The sequence below is a fragment of the Urocampus carinirostris genome, chromosome 15 (assembly GCF_059441175.1).
Source record: "Urocampus carinirostris isolate Australia breed hairy pipefish chromosome 15, RoL_Ucar_1.0, whole genome shotgun sequence".
NCBI classification, from domain to species: Eukaryota; Metazoa; Chordata; class Actinopteri; order Syngnathiformes; family Syngnathidae; genus Urocampus; species Urocampus carinirostris.
The window spans coordinates 5,424,567-5,442,361 of NC_142363.1; the positions used below are offsets into that span (position 1 = coordinate 5,424,567).

The 17,795-nt window shown below is 40.8% G+C and overlaps 1 protein-coding gene across 3 annotated transcripts in view; it reads right to left on the reverse strand.

The window, feature by feature from the left end:
- LOC148351376 (CAP-Gly domain-containing linker protein 4) overlaps window positions 1-17,795 on the reverse strand; it is an 81,578-nt gene that overhangs the window by 18,262 nt on the left and 45,521 nt on the right. For all 3 annotated transcript variants that reach the window (XM_088353796.1, XM_088353797.1, XM_088353795.1), the window contains exons 10-12: window positions 10,520-10,708; window positions 6,993-7,127; window positions 1,390-1,513 (exon numbers count right to left, since the gene is read on the reverse strand). In XM_088353796.1, coding sequence (XP_088209922.1) covers window positions 1,390-1,513; window positions 6,993-7,127; window positions 10,520-10,708 — 448 coding nt within the window. The remainder of the gene's footprint in view (window positions 1-1,389; window positions 1,514-6,992; window positions 7,128-10,519; window positions 10,709-17,795) is intronic.

Consider the following 17,795-nt stretch of genomic DNA (forward strand, 5'->3'; position numbering starts at 1 on the left):
CAAGATACCTGAAAACTATGAAGCCGGCGTAACTCACCATTACGTCCCTTGGACCATCTTCAAGTTTCTTGAATGTCCGCAAAAATGGCTTTGTTACATCAACGACAATCCCTAGAATCCAACCGTGTAAAATATTTACTCAAAACACACGGTAATGCAGGGCAGCACGGTGGCGCAGTGGTTAGCGTGTGTGCGGCACAGTTCTAAGGTCTTGGGAACCTCCTGTGTGGGTTTAAATCCAGGTACCGGACTTCCTGTGCAGAGTTTGTATGTTCTCCCCATGCTTGCGTGGGTTTCCTCCGGGCACGCCGGTTTCCTCCCACATTCCAAAGACATGCATTTCAGGTGGATTGGCCGGTCCAAATTGTCCCTAGGTGTGAATGAGCGAGTTGTGTGCCCTGCGATTGGCTGGCAACTAGGTCAGGGTGTCCCCTGCCCACTGCCCGATGATTGCTGGGAAGGGCTCCAGCACTCCCGCGACCCTACTGAGGATAAGCGGTGCAGCTAATGAGATGAGACACGGTAATGCCGACTGATAAAAAGGAATCTGCCTTAAACGATTCTGCTTCGTTGGACGTTGCTTCATGTAATCCGTTTTGCCATATTCTTTTCATTTGCAAATAAACAGACTTTTCATTTTTTTCCCAATATTGTAGTTAGATCTCCCCTTTCGATTGGCACCTTTTTCACGATGAGGGGCTGTCCGTGCTAGTTTTAACCATGCACAAAGTGCGAAGATACAAAGATTTGATAACTTGCCTCTTCCGTGACACATATATTCCACCTTTACTGCTCGGGTATCCCTGACGGCCATTAGAAAATTAGCATAAACTGGCCGCATTGTTGCATAAAAAAAAAAACGTCATTTTATTACAGGTATTAGTCATCCTTTTATGGGTATATATATATATATATATATATATATATATATATATATATATACACATATAGTTTCAGTGTTACTGGTTTTACTTTATTACAAAGAAAACAAAACACGCTGTCAGATTAGCCTATGGTAAGATGTCTCCACAAGGTAGGACGTTTCATCAGAACTGGACTGTCCTGGATCTAAACAAAGCCATTTTTGCGGACAATTAACACATTTGATGACTGCCAGGGGACATATTTTGTGAGCTACGCCAGCTTTATAGTTTTCTGGATCTTGTTTCAGATTGACCGAGATGTTTCTGTGGTGAGTAAATTTTGAATCCCAAGCTTACCAATGCTATCTGGCACAATGTATTTTAGTGACTGATGACAACGTACAGACACGCATTTGTTTATCAAGATCTCGGCGGCCCGCCAGCAGAAAGTTAATGGATTGAGAATTCAAGAATACCTTTTAAGTCGAGGGAGTATTTTTATTACAAATGTGACTTGGGCACTTACCGTTGAACACGAGATGGTGGTGCAAATACTCCATGTCTTGGTGGACACTGGAAGTACCGCACGCCTCCCACCGAGCCGTCATTCTTCCCACTGGGTGTGTTTAGAGAAATGCCCAACCAGCGACCTGGATGGAGGGAGAGGGATTTAAAAATTATTAGAAAAACTGAAAAACCCAATTATAAAAACTTTTATCATTTTTTTCTACTGGACTGTGTGCTAATTTTTTAGAGGTTTGGCTAAAATATTGAAATAGCCTTTGTTTTACCAAGAGCACCAAAGAAAGGGAGAAAGGAAGGGGGAAAGAAAGAAAGATAGATAGAAAGAAAGGGAGAAAGAAAGAAGGAAGGTAGGAAGGAAGGAAGGGGGAATGAAGGAGGAAGGAAAGGTGGTAAAAAAAGGTGGAAAGAAATGAAGAAAGACAGAAACAAAGGTGGAAAGAAAGAAAGAAAGAAAACAAGAAAGAAAGCAAGAAAGAAAAAAAAAGAAAGAAAGAGAGCGAAAAAAAGAAAGAATGAAAGAAAAGAGCGACAAAAAAAAGAAAGGGCAAGAGAGCTGGAGGAGGGGAGAGGGTAGCCAGGGTAATGCACACTGCATTTCATGCATGGAGGGTAATTGAATGGATGGATATTAGAGGACTTGACTCCAATTGATCAGAATGTGTTTTGTGTTCTGTTGCAGTCCAATGTGGAATACAACATAGACTTCATTGTATAATAGTTAACATTTCTACATGACTTGTCCGAAGAAAAAGAAACACGATGCAGTAACATTTTATTCTATTACCTTGTCAGTCAATCACAAGGCTCTCAGACAATATGGTTAGCATTCACATTCCCTTTTTTGCTGGGAAGGACATTTGCTGCTGGATAAAAGTAGCATTATTAACCTGTACTGTATTGAACGGAGCCGCACACGTTCCGTTTCAACAGAAAATATTGACAGTGACGCAATCAACTAGCAAATTCGAGTTTGGGCCTTTGTAGTTTTCAGTTTCTTTTGACAGCATAAAACCACAGCCTGTTTTTTGATTGACAAGGTGACCCTTTCGAATCAATTTATAGTTTGTAAAAAGCTGGCAAAGAAAAAGTCTGCCACAATGCTGAACGCTTTAGTCCTTGCCAGAAAGCTTTGTGTAGTCCCAAGTGCAAAGCACAAAAACACGAAAAAAAAGCAAAAGTGGTGGAAATATTGACAGTATCACGCTCGACAAGTGCCAGGATTAGCCACGGCAAGTTTTATAGCAGAGCAAACAACTTGACAGCCTCCACCCAAGATTTTGTCATCTGCACCGAAAAGCGGAGTCACCTTAGTCTGCCGAAACAACTTTGCTAACATTGCGAGCCATCTCAGTCAAAAACACACTTGTACTTGGCTCCAATAGAATTTTTTTTTAAATAGAATACCCAATATTTTGAATTTCTGTTGAAAACAAGTATACTATGGGCTTGGTCTGGGTCAAAAAAACGTCATTTACACTGTACTATGCTTCACTGAAAGCTACTTTTTTTGTTAGATTCGCGTGAAGGGCTACCAGCAATGTTCCCTCTAAGCTGCGTGTGTGCGCAATTGCACACTACCCAGAGCTTTTCTGCGCACAAGAAAATCTAGTCAGCTCACAAAAATCAGGACTCAAACTTGCTAATTAAGAAGCGAATTAATTCAAAGTTACAGTGCATGAAGGTAAAATTACACGGGTACCCCTCACGCTGTGACTATATGTGGTATTTTAAAGTCAAGGTCGAAGTAGAACAAAGTTGAGTAAGTAGAGTTTCTCGAAAACTGGCTTCTTCGGCTCGGCTTACTAAAAAGAACCGCCTCTTTCGGGTCCCAAATGGCTCTTCAGGTTGTTTTGCTTCTTTGATCCCAACATGAACAAATATTATATAAAATTATGCAAAAAATGGCTTAAAGGAAGGGGGGGTGGAAATAAAGCAAAAAAGAAAAAAAATACAAAAATGGAAAAGTAGTGAAAAGCTAAGAAAAAAAGAGAAAAAAAGAGCAGGAAAAAAATCAGAAGAAAAGCCAGAAAAAAAGAAAGAAAGAAAGAAAGAAAGGGAAAAGGATATAGAGAACAAAAAAAACAAAAAAAGTTTTTTAAAAGGAATTTTTTAAAAAGGAGAAAAAAAAACTGGGAAAAAGAGGAAAACGTTTGTGTTGCATTCAAATAATTTCCAATTATATCAAGTTAATATTGTTGCCAACATTGTACTTCCACTAAAAATGGAATTAAATACAGTTCTGTATCTTGCAACAGACTAAATAAGCCACCAAAAATGTTACTAATATGCGACAAAAAATACTAGGAATAAAATAAATGGAAATCTTGTGAAAGAATTGTAAAAACAAATGACGTTAGTAGGCCGAACAATCTAGGTAATAGTACACGAGTCAATTCATTCAAAAGTGAAAAATGATTTTGCATTGCCGGAAACTCAGCAAAATGTAACTTGATGTCAAATTTTGGACATATTTGATATTGATTTAGTTGTCACACTTGGGATTGCTGTTGCTCACTGTTGTATCAAGTGTTGCTCCCCGACTTTGTGTGAACGCTCAGACCCGTGGAAGATTAGAGGGAACATCGGCTACCAGTAAGATACACATTTCTTAAATAGCATGTTAATACTATGTTATTACCAGTTTGTAATAATTGCAGGTTAAAAAAGTCTCAGTCAACATATAAACCTCATGCGAGTTAGAAATCAAATTTCTTAAAAAATAAAAAAACACAAAAATTCACAATGACCCATAAGCATTTTTAGAATGGGTCCGCGGGCTACTCAGTTTGTCTTATGGGGATCCCTGGTGCCCACAAGCGGCACATTGGAAACCAATGCAATACTGAGTGCTTCTACATGGTATATTGCAATTGTATAGTGAAAGTGGTTTACCTATACAAAAACAACTAGCTTCTCCCACACGACCTCCTTCTTCCATTCCTTCCTCGTTCCAAGTTCACCCACTCAAAGACCAGCCGCTTCAACTACCTACTTCAGTTCCCTCCTTAGCTAATGATTTTCCAATTGAACCATATTTCTTTGAGGTAGCCCCAAAAATCTCCCCTTGGAGATTTTTCTTTACTTAAAGACCCCCTCTCTAGTTTCCTTCGCAAGTCTCCCTCTAAAGATGTACTCCTCAGCAGTTCTGTTGCCACACCCCCTGACAACCTTGTGCTTATTTGAGATCATGGATCCATGTTTTTTTCCTCTCAATATGCTGGTATAGACTGACATGAACAATGTGCATGCAAGCTTTGCTTTGTCACTTGTTTACAAACACGAGGGGTCTATAACGCGCACCTAAAAATTGGACAGAAATGTGAAAGTCTGCTACAAAATACAGTGAATAAAAATTGAAAATGCATGCTGAAGGATTTTATACATTTTACTATAAAGGATTTTATACAAGTTACATTTATTGAATGCAATGAAGATTTTTAAGTTCGATGACAGGTCACGCCGTTCCGAATGTGAAAGTTTTGTTTAGTTCTGTTGATAACAGGACTCTGACGGAGAAGGCCAGGCACTGATTTGATAATCGCTCGGGGTCCAGACATCGAGGAGACGAGGTGGAGTCCACGTGGGGAGTCTCTGGCCCGTCCATTGGAGGAGCAGACACGCCAGCTTGGGAGAGAGACGTGGGTCGAAAGAAGAACTTCAGAAGATCGAAGATAGAGAGGGACAAACGAGAGAAAAGGCTCGACGAAGACGCGAGCGACAATAATTCGGCTAATTCGATGGAATTCACTTAGTTAAATACTTTAAGAAATTAAAACTGCCCCCGCGTGGAAATGCCGGTCTCTTGTCCGTCTTTTCACAAAAAGAAACGAGCATGCATTGTTAGGTGAATGAAGGTTATGTTTGGTTAAAGGAGTCAGATAACTAATTCGAACAATTTGGTAAACGTTACATTTGTAATATTTATTTCCTAACAGTGCATACAGCATTTATACCTGTATGTTACTACGTGAGGTTTTACGGTACATTACTGTATTTGTGCAATGATTGATCGATCAAAAATCACACTGACCAAAATCGCATATATCAATGAGAGTTCTGACACTTAACCACTAGACCACCAGTGGTACCTATGACATACCATAAATCATTTGATTTTGTCTCATTATGACACTATTTTTACTCACAGTGCCAGAAACAAATGTGAGAGAATGGAGAAAAGAAAGTTGTTTTGAAAGATATAGATAAACGCTAAGTCAAATTCAACAAAGAATTGTTTCCCTCGTCGTTCTTTTTTGCCTTTATTTGTTTAAAGACGGTTTGTAGTCTGGAATTTACAGCAAGCAAACTGGGACAGATAGACATTATTTATTGATGACATACTGAAGTTATTTCGAAAGCTTATACCCAAATGGTTCAAATTAATCGTCATACAGTTATATTTAATTGATTAATACAGGGGTCAGGAACCTTTTTGACCCAAAGAGCCATAAAAGCAAAGAATGTTTTAAAAAGAAATTGAGAGAGCCACATCATATATTTTCAGACAAAATTGAAAAAACTGCCAAACACGCTCTCTAGACCAAAGCCAATTATTTTATTTCACTGTGTGTCATTTGATGATTTAATCAAATGTATGAAATGATAGTAATGCCCAATCCTGTGCCCCAAATCAATGTAAATATGCTATTTACAATTAGTCTTCCACCTTCAGTTAAGAGTGTTGAGGCAATTTTTTTCCATGAAATTTGTCGTTAATAACGGTTTCAAAACAATGTGCATGCAAAGTTCTTTTGTAAAAATGTCACAAATTACTGCAAACAATAAGCATATCATCATATTCACTTTCTGTGTAGACTGCACTGAGCAAGAGAGAGAGACGGAAGTGTCTTGCGCTGTGTGCAGGGATCCGCCCACCTGTGCTGCTCACCCAATCAAAGTTGTTTGCCAGCTTTTTTATTTATCAGTTGAAATGGATTCTTATTGAACTTCTGCATTAAGATGCTTCGGCTTTATATGGACCGAAATCACTTGACTTTGGAACGCCACAGAGAGATGTGCAATAGTTACATTTTAATTCGGAGCCATATGTACTCATGAAAAGAGCCATATATGGCTCCCGAGGCATATACCCCTGGATTAATGTGTGCCAGACGGCACGGTGGTTGAGTGGTTAGCACGGCACCGTTCTGAGATCATGTGTGAAAATCCAGCTACCGTCATTCTTGTGCGGAGTTTGCATGTTCTCCCCATGCCGGCTTGGGTTTCTCCGGGCACTCCCGTTCACTCCCACATTCCAAAAACATGCATGTCAGGTTAATTGGCCGGTTCCAATTGTCCCTAGTTGTGAATGAGCAAGTTAGTTGTCCGTCTCTGTGTGTCCTGCGACTGGCTGGCAACCAAATAAGGGTGTCCCTGCTCACTGACTGAAGATGGCTATTGACCATAAGCGGTGCAGATAAAGGATGGATGGATAAAAAAAAGAAAAGCCCAATCTCTTTAAATTACTGCCCTTACGGACTGGTCCACTAATAGGCCCAATTTATTGTGATATTGTTCTAAGTTAATTTCGTTCTGCCTAAAATTCAGTCAAAAATAATTTCAAGAAAAAAAGTGAGGAAGGTGTACAATCAGATCAATCCTGACCTGGAGCAAAGCTGGTCTTTCCGTAAAAATGTACAACACCGGTTCTCTGGCCGACGACTAGCACCCGATCCCCCGGGCGGAATTCAGGGACCCCATACACAGAGCTATTAGTTGAAGGAGTTTGGCCTTGATAGCCTGGAATGGAAAAGGTCAAAAAGGTTCTTGTTAAGCAAATTGCAATCGTTTAAATCACAGGCCACAGACAGAAACATGATAGGATCCAAGGGCAAATTGGATTTTTGGAATTGTCATTGATGATGCACAGAAGAATACTAAATCATTCAGGGGAGAAAAAAAAAAAAATCTGCTCATTTTAAGAGTTTGTGTGTGTGTGTGTGTGTGTGTTGTTTCAAAGTGAAGTGAATGTCCCAAAAACATTTTATCATCCGAATTATTAAAAGTGACTCGAAATACAAACTAAACTTGAAAAAAAAAAGAAAGTCTGAAAACAGTGAATATGTGTTAGGAAAATTAAGAGTAGTGTCATGGTTGGCATGGCACCCAATTTGTCTCCACTGTGTGGCGCCAGGTTCTGTCACGGTTGCCACGGCGCCCAATTGGCCCCGCCTACTGACACCAGCTGAAACGCATTGACAGATTGCTCCCTGGGAGTACTTAAACGCGGTCCTTTGAGCCGTTAGTTGTCAGAGCGTCTGTGAAACTTCTGCGTAACTCCTGTTAAAATCTGTGTGAAATGCCTAGTTCTGTGAATTTGCCTGTGTTTGATCCTGTTTTATTTTCAGCCTGATCTGTTTGATTTTGACCACTCTTTTGTTCAGATTTCATACCACTTCCGCAACCATCGATCCCCGGATCAAGTGTGCGCGCATTACTCGTCACCCTAATAAACTGTGAGTATGTTACGCTATTGGGTTCTCAATTCTTTTTCCTGCCCTGGTTCGTGACAAGTAGGGTATTATCAAAGAAACAGAAAGGAATATTGAACAAAATAGAAAAGGAATGGCAAAATCAATTCCACTTTAGTCAGTTTGGTTAAAAAAAATTTTTTTTAAAAAAAAGCACTTTTGTTTTAATAAATATAATTGCTTGTGTAACGGAGCGCATGAAAATCTATGTTTTTGTGTTTTTCTTAGCAATCTAAAAAGATAAGTGAGCAAAAAGATGCTTCTTTCAAAATTGTATATGTTAACTTCTATTTTGTGCATTCTATGAGGGTGAGAACCAGTCCAGCCTGTGTCTTTAACGTTGTCTGAAGTTAGCCTTTTTGGGCTAACTACAGCCCGCGGGCCAAATGCGGCCCGTAGAATTTTTCATCTAGCCCGCCAAATGTTAAAAATAGAATGAAAGGAGGGGATTCCCAGCCCCCTCGCCCAACCCAACTAATATGTTGGGAGTCATTAGGTGACCAAACCTCCCATTTCCAACCTCTAATGCCGAGCGCCAAGCAGGGAGGCAATGAGTACCAATGTTGTAAGTCTTAGGTATGACCCGGCCGAGGCGTGAACCAGCGATCTCCCAGTCTCAGGGCGGGCGCCCTACCCCAAGGCGACCGAGCTATAACTTTGCTTTAATTCAGATTGTTTTAAAACCAATTTAATTAAATGGTCTATTTATATATTCAAAAGAGAAATATAAAATATACATGTCAACATGTTTATTCATAAATGAAGATCGTTGCTGCTATTAAAAGGGACAATTTTTATTGTTTGCACAATTGGTATGCTTACAAAAAGGCAAGAAAAGCAAAAAGAAACATTGGATATTCCTGTATTGCCAAAGTAGCAGATTGCAGACTGCATCGGTGAATACAAAAAAAAATCCAAATTTTAATCCAAAAATGACCGCCCACCCCGGCCCCAGACCCTCATGAGGATAAGTGGTTAGATAATGAACTAAATAATGTTTTATTTGTATATTTATAATATTGTATTTTTCAGACGACAAGGCCTACCCAAAACCTCCAAATTAGCCTGAATTTTGAAGGTGCACCTTATAAACCGGTGTGCCTTATATGTGTACAAAATTGGAAATGCACTACCATATTTGTGCAGTTATTGACCAGTCGATACATTTTTTTTGCTGACCACAATTGTTGTTTGTGCATACCTAGCCCTTTACAGTAGACCTGAGGGTATAAAAGCCCAAACCCATTAAAAGCCAACAGATCGATTTGAGCAACCTAGCCTGACAAAAACCCAAATTTTCACGTTTTTATTTGTGGGGAAGAGTTGTGATTTTGGCCATCTCCGACAACACAAAGCTCGGCGTCGATGTGTGCAGCATGCACGCTACCTTGATATCAGAACCCGAACAGGAGAAGGACCCAGATGCGTAACGTTTTCACACTAGCTTTATTTTACAGGAATGGGGCAGTCATGCGCGTGAACACAAACGCCAGGGATGCGCTGATCGCTAGGCCAAAGAAGTAAAACAGAGAAGTCAGAGGCAGACAAGATCAAGGCTGGACAGAACAGATGGGATCGATACAGGGCACACGGGTAGAAACCTGACGGGTCAGTCGGATCAAGGCCGGACAGAAAAGATGGGATCGATACAGGACACACGGGTAGAAACCGGACGGGACAGTCGTGATCGATACCGGATACTGGAGCAATATACCTGACAGGACGAGACAGGCGGGATTGATATCGGATACTGAAGACTGGAGCAAGATACCGGGTAGGACGAGACAGACGGGGTCGATACCGGACACTGGAGCAAGATACCGGACAGGACGAGACAGGCGGGATCGATATCGGGTTCTAGAAACTGGAGCAAAATACCGGACAGGAAAAGACAGACGGGATCGATACTGGATACTGGAGACGGGAGCAAGAGACCAGACAGGACGAGACAGGTGGGATCGCTATTGGATACTGGAGAATGTAGCAAGATATTGGACAGGAGGAGACAGACGGGATCGATACCGGACACTGGAGACAGAAGCAAGACACCGGACAGGACGAGACAGACGGGGTCAATATCGGACACTGGAGCAAGATACCGGACAAGACGAGACAGGCGGGATCGATATCGGATTCTGGAGACTGGAGCAGGATCCCGTGCAGGAGGAGACAGACGAGATCAATATCAGATACTGGATACACGAGCAAGAAACCGGACAGAGTCAAAACACAAGTCTTGCAAATGCAGAGGTTCGTTGACAGTCTGACAAGGAGTGAATGAGAGCACTGAGTTTAAATAGGAGGGAGGTCAATCAGGCAACGAGCCGCAGCTGTCGCCAAACGGGCGGGGCCAAGTGAGGGCATTGGACAACCGTGACACTTGAAGACCTCGCAAAAGTGATTTTCGCCGTCTCCGACAACGAACAACCTCTACCTTACAGTAGTTTCAATTCCATGTCTAGTGCGTCTTCTATATATTGGTGCATTGCAACCCGTGCAGTCTTTTGAGACATTTTGTGATATAGGGCTATACAAATTAATGTGACTTGACTTGACTATGTAAGAAAAAATATCACAAAATACTTTTTCAGGAGCGTCTTATAATCCGGTGTGCCTTCTAGTGCTGAAAATACGGCACAGATGTGATCAAATAATTTGTACCTGCAGTAGTATTTGCAGACACGGCGGAAGAGGAGCAGAAGCCAGGTACAGATGTGGCCCAGGGAGCCTGAGAAATATTTTCTTGTGTCTGCCTGGCAGAAAAACGCGATCTGTGACGTGGTCGAGGGCGGCTCCTGTGCCACGATTCCAGTGAGGAAGACGACGAAGAGGGCGATTGGGCCAGACTACCTGTGATCAAACAAATAAATAACAGCCTACGTAAAGGGCAACAGAAATGTTCCGCTAACTCCGAATTGGAAACAATTCTCAGAACTTCATCAATCCAATGCGGCGGATCTGCTTTTCTGCTGTGTTAAACTCCCAAATTCAAAATGTACTTCCCTCTTAATAACACCATCCATCAATGCCTATGTGAGCAAGTACATCAGTTGAACTAATAAAAATGTACGATGTCTACTGTGCTAAATCATTATTATTGGAGTTGGGTGATACGAGGGACAATTAAAAGCACAATTATTTCCGATGGACAACGAAATCCTAATTGATAAAAATAATAAATCATTTGAAACCTTACTTTTTATTCAACAATCAAAGCTTACCTGTTAGCTGTTGTCCAAAGGGCTCTAGTCATGGTAACGTTAACCTTTGGAGCTTAGATTCAGTTACCACACAGCTAGTCCACATAATGGAAGGGAGCAGTAACCCATTTCCCTATGGATTTAATTCCAATAATGTGTCGGATAAATGACATAGGACTTATAAGTGTGTAGGAACAAAAGCCTAGTGTATATGAAAACTCTGCTTTAGCAGAAGAAAATGAAGCTAGGCTAACATAGAGCAATAACAAGGCCTATTTTACAAGTCACATCAAGTTAGGTTAATTAGTTGGAGTTTAACTATACTGATCTTCTATCGCAGGGGTGAGGAACCTGTGGCTCGCGAGCCATTTATGGCTCTTTTCACGATTTTATATGGAGATTTCTGAAGTCAGGGGATTGGATCTTATTTTAGGTACATGTGAAGCTGAGGCAAAACTGGAGAAGTAACGGTTCAGTCCAGAAAATATAGGGCACTTTTAAATAAAGTTTACTTTTTTTTTTTTAATTATTATTCAGCCAGTATCAACCATCAACATGATATCTACAGGAAATCATTTTGTCACGCGAATCTATCGAAGTGACTCGTCGCCTTCGATCGGCGCCGGGTCTTTAGACCCAACTGCTGTGTTGGGAGTCATTAGGTGACCAAACACCCCCAATTCCAACCCTTAATGCCGAGCGCAGTCATGTTGTCACACCAACTTTCCCTGATTTGGCAGGAGGTCGCTCAGAAATCCTTTAAAAGGAAGCTCATTAAACTATGTATGTTCTTTATTGAGATTTCTTATGATGAAATCCCACAAAAAAACTGTATACAGGTTAAAATGCCAGCAAACCACTCTGAACAATTTTAATTTTCAATGTGCATGAGAGTTTGCCTATCAGGCCTACATGTGTTTTGTGGACTTCTAGGCATTTGACCGGGTTGCTCTGGGAGCCATCTGGGAGGGCGCTCCGGGAGTATGGGGTACTGCACTTATCAGGGCTGTAACAGTTCCTCTATACCCAGTGTCCAGAGTTTAAACAATTACAAGTTAAAACATTTTAATAAAGTAAAATTGTCTTTAATTTTTTTTGTCCAGATAGATAGATACTTTATTCATCCCAGCAGGGAAATTCACATTTCCAGCAGCATCCCTGCGCTGAGAACAATACAATAATAAAGCAAAAAGAATACAATATACAATATACAAGTCCGCATTGATGGCAGTAAGTCGGATTCCTTTTCAGTGGGAGTCTGACTCTGTCAAGGCTGCCTTTTGTCACGGGTTCTGTTCATAACTTTTATGGACTTAATTTCTAGGTGCAGCTCTAGGCTGGCCTGGGAACGCCTCGGGATATATGGGAGAAGCTGGATGGAGTGGGTGGAGAAAGGGAGGTCTGGGCTTCCCTGCTGTTGCCCCTGCGACCTGACCCCGGCCGGATAAGTGGTAGAAAATGGATGGATGGATGTTGGGCAAAAATCTTTGCACAAAAGACATCTCATATCTGGGATTTCCCTTATCTGAAGTAGCTCATATGTAGAAGGGCCACTGTATATACTTCAGTTTTAAGATTAAAAACAATGTGTGGCATTGAGTGTAGTTTTTATGTATCCATTTGTTTGTGAATGTTTAATATCTATTGAAATGATTTCAATGAAACACAGTGGGCCATGGTTTACAGTGCGAGATCCATGAACTAATTTGAAATACATTCATGTGATAGCTCCATGCTAGACAGGGAGCCAATTGATGACATTGCAAGTTGGAATACAAGCCTCCTATTTTTTAACGGCCAGCATCAGGGTAGTACCTCTCCTTTGGACTGCAGAAAAAAACACTGCAGAATACAAAACATTTCTTGCGTCTCTACATTTAGCGTTCAGGGAGCGGCCGAATTTCCATGCTTTGCACGCACCGAGATACGCTTTAGGCAAGCCGCAAAAGAGGGTTTTGCCGTACTTGTTCTTGGTTATGTTCCTAGGATTCGTCGAACTAAAGCTGACATACCAAGAGTCTAACATTTTTGCTTGAAGAGTTTTCACAATTCAGTTACCAGAGACCATGGCATTGTTGAGCTGTTAAGTCACAAAAACTCAGGTAGCACTGAGAGCCTAGATAGTAAATGTCTAACAAAAGCCCGAAGAAAGTTTAGTCATAAATTAGTCTGCTTCCTGGGGAGTAAGGAGGTGCTGACACGCAAAACCTCAGATTTCTTGCACCCCGCACATACATTCACACTCGCACCTAGTGATGAATTGCTGCCAAGACTATTCAGCCTGTCTATGCCCTGGTTATTAAACTCTACTTAATTGGACTATCAATCACAGCATACCATTGGCTACTCTCAGATCCACAATTCCAGTCACGTAAAGATCAATCAGCCACCAAAACCTTTGAATATTACCGCTGTACAATAAATCTGGAAACACGGGAGGGCCCGCAAACCACAAAAATCTACTACGACAGGTTTCAACTATTTTCTAAGGTCACTGCGTTTTATTACAGGTCAACATTAGTCCAAGGGCGAGAGCATGAGCTACGGATGGTTTTGTCAGCGACCTAATTTACGCACTGTCTGTGTGAAGTTGTCGTCAACACTCTGAGCAGTATAACATAGATGCATCATTCGTCTTATGCAGGGTCGCAGCTAGAAGTTGGAAAGGGAAAAGTTGGAGAAAACAAAGTGAACAAACTAACATAGAGAACGTGGATATTATCTACAGCAGGGGTCTCCAACATGGTGCCCTTGGTGCCTCCTAAAGAAAGCTGAGGTGCCTGCAGACCTTTTCTGAAAACAGTTGCTGGATCATTGTGATTTTCTAGTAAAATGATTTTTTTTAACTAGCTGACTGAGTCTATTTAACTAACCCTTTTATATAATAATTAATCTAGAAATAATATAGTAATAACACAGTAATAGCACTATAAATTGTCATTTTACAAATTCAAAGAAATAAACTCCAGTTCATGGGGAAAAATCTATTCAAGTATAGATAACTATTTTTAAGCAATTAAGAGCGAAGAATTAGAATCTAATCGCGTATTAGACACATTTATGTATTCATATTTTTATTGATTTATTTTACAGGAAAAATTCCATTTTAAAGCGAATGAGCAAAAAATGTGCCGTTCGTTTAGCTAGCTATCTGGCTACCTCCTTAGCAATGTTCCCTATAATTTTACACGGGTCGGAGCAATAAAACAGTCTGCGAACAGCACTTGGAATATCGGCGAGCAATATCAACCCGTAGTGTGGCAACCAAATCATGCAAGCTGTGGTTACTGCATCTTCCTCTACGCTTGCGAGACATGGATTCCCACAGCAAAACTGGAGAAAAAAATCCAGGCCATGGAGATGCAATGCTACAGCAAAAGAAGAACAGATCATCAGTACTGGCAAAGATCATTCTCGAACGCACAGTCCAAGAGGGCAGGTAAAGAAAGGAAGACTAAAAAATAACTTAGCAGACAACATTAAGGAATGGGGGCAGCACGGCGGCGCAGTGGTTAGCGCTTGTGCGGCACAGTTCATGTCGTGGGAACCTGTCGTGGGTTCAAATCCAGCTCCAGACTTCCTGTGCGGAGTTTGTGTGTTCTCCCCGTGCTTGCGTGGGTTTCCTCCGGGCACTCCGGTTTCCTCCCACGTTCCAAAAACATGCATTTCAGGTGAATTGGCCGGTCCAAATTGTCCCTAGCTGTGAATGAGTTGTCTGTCCCTGTGTGCCCTGCGATTGACTGGCAACCAGTTCAGGGTGTCCCCTGCCCAATGCCCAGAGATGGCTGGGATGGGCTCCAGCCCCCCCGCGACCCTAATGAGGATAAGCGGTACGGCTAATGAGATGAGAGATGAGATTAAGGAATGGACTGGTGCCAACTTTGTCATGACTCAAGAACAGGCCAGGAACCGTCAACAGTGGAGAAAGCTGACCAGAGTTGCATCCTCATTGGTGCTCTGACGACCCCTGCAGTTAAGGGATCCGTGAACCGTGAATTCATGGTCAAAATCTAATTAACATCACATGTTTCTGTTATTTTTTAGGCCAACAGAGAAAGCATAGCAGGCCCTAACCGCCTACCACTGAACACAACTGGCCTACATTGCCACTACTGTACTGTCAACATTAAATACATAATGACTACTGATTGTTGACAAGGTAATCTACAGTGAGAGGTATGTCAAATGTTACGGTAGAAGCAGTTTTACCCTGAAACAGGCATATTCACTTTGAATTATTTCTCAATCTGTATAGCCCAGGCATGGACAAACTACAGCCCGGAGCCCGCACACAGCCAATTAACTTTTGAATCCGGCCCGCCAAACAAGAATAGTAAACGTTAAAGAAAATAAAAAAACAAGGAAAATGAAAAATGGATAGCACAGTAAAAATATTTGAGAGATGAGAGAGAACAATTATGATGGTAATTAGCACCAGTGGTGCACGTAACTTTAAAATGGGGTCAAATGAGTGTTTTTTTTTTTGTTTTTTTTTTTTTGTTTCATGACATACAAGCTTGGTGCTTGTTGGTGGCATTTAACAAGCTCATTCGTGGTCATTTTTTGATTAGGAAGTAATTCATTCTAAGGCATGTATGTTGCATTCATAGCACGCACAAGACAATTTAACGACCTTCGTGTCACTCTTGTCCCCAAGGACTCCCTGTGAACCAAATGTCAACCTGGTCTTTTTTGCAAAGAGGCTTTTTAGTGCCCTGTTAATGCTGTGTTACTGCTGTGTTGCTGCAATGTGATGTATGGTTTTGCTAACAGTATGAAAAATGCTTTCTTTAAACAAGGTAACAAGTTTTAAAAGCAAGGGATTGATGCAAAACAGATTCAATGGAAATTTGCTTGTGTTACGGCAGCGTAAACATGACTTTCGTAATGATCCATTTTACTGTATATGTCACCGGGTCCATACAGCTGCGAGGAGGAATTTTTTCCGAGAGATAAGCAATGCAGTTAATGTGAAACGAAGGCTGATTAACAACACTGCTGTCATGTTGAGTATATCTTCCCCTGAGTAATGGCAAGGTTGCCGCCGCTGCGGTTGCAGCACTTCAGTTTATGTCCCAAAGCACTCAAGCGACAGCACTAAAGAGTTATTTCTTCAGCTAACAGAATATTAGGTCATCATTTATTCATCTGATGCAGTTACTACAAGATGTTTCTGTATGGTTATAGTACTGCACAATGAATGTTGACCCAGTCAATCAAGATTCTCCAATGCAGGGGTGTCAAACTCATTTTAGACCACAGGTGTCAAACTCACGGCCCGTGGGCCACATCCGGCCCGGCGTACAATTATATCCGGCCCGTGAAATCATTTTATATCCATCTACTTTAATGGCCCGGGTCTATGAAACACTGAAAACTTTCAAACCATACACGGATGCTAAAAACCAAAATGGCCGAGAAAATTATGTTAACTGACACCCGTGTGTCTTATTTCTGGAGGTTTTGTGGCCGTAATAAAGGAATTTAATGTAAACGGCACTACAAGATAAAACTTCAGAGTAAGCTGAAAAGCTTGAATCCAGAGAAAAGATACATAATGTTGAAAGGTTAAAGAAGATCAAGATGTTTTTCACCAAAGCAAATTCCCAAAGTGAAAAGCACAAATTGTATTTATCATTCCGTTTTTTTCATATTTTGAATTTGTATGATTATGCTAATGACTACATGCTAACTGCTACTGTTTTAAAAATTATGCTAATGGATACTTGTTAACAGTTCAAAATCAACAAATTATGCTAAAAGCTACATCCTGATAAATTATGCTCACGGCCACATGTTAACACTTCATGCTAACGGCTAGATGCTAACTACTTCATGCTTACAAATTATACTAATGTCTACATGCTAACGACTTCATGTTTACAAATTATGTTACTGCTACATGTTAATGAATTACAGGGTTGGGTAGGGTTACTTTAACTGGATTACTTTCAATTACTTTTGGATTACTCCAATACCAAATATGCTAATAAAAGACAAAAGAAACTAAATATGAATAAAATTACTAAATTTTTTGCAGGCTTGGAATACATGGAACGGCAAAAATGATATAGGGCAAGCTGTTTGGATTTATTTTCATTTTGTTTCTGTAGCATTTTATGTTAGTTTTGCCAGAGATCAAAGAGATCAAAGCCAGTAGAGAAAGCTTACCACGTGTTGTGAGTCATAATTTTATTCCCCCCAGAGAACCAAATAAAAAATGACAGATACATCTCTCTGAGTTAAAAACTTTATGCTAACTCATAATTCCAACAACCGGGGTTATATATACATCCCGGTATCATATTCCAGATCCATCACAACTCTTACAATTGCCACGGGAATTGTCTAGTTCTGGAATAATATTCCTGACTGTTTTAATTTTCTTTCTTTTTATGTTATTATTTTTCAAAAAGTTTTAGTGTATTCAATAAATATTTATCCTATTCGGCCCGCGCCCAAAGGTGTGGTTTGAGTTCTGGCCCTCTGTATAATTGAGTTTGACACCCCTATTTTAGACCACGGGCCACACGGTATCAAAACCATTCTGTCAGGGCCGGACTAGTAGATTAATGACATAGAGAGTGTGCCTTAGCTGGAAGGTTGGGGTTCTTTCCTGAGGCTCACAGTTAAACTTTGATTCAGGGATTTTTCCCTCAATATTTCTTTTCTTCACCAATATTTAATCTCTTGTATTGTTCATAGTGGAGACTTGGAGGAGAAGAGTGGGACGGAAT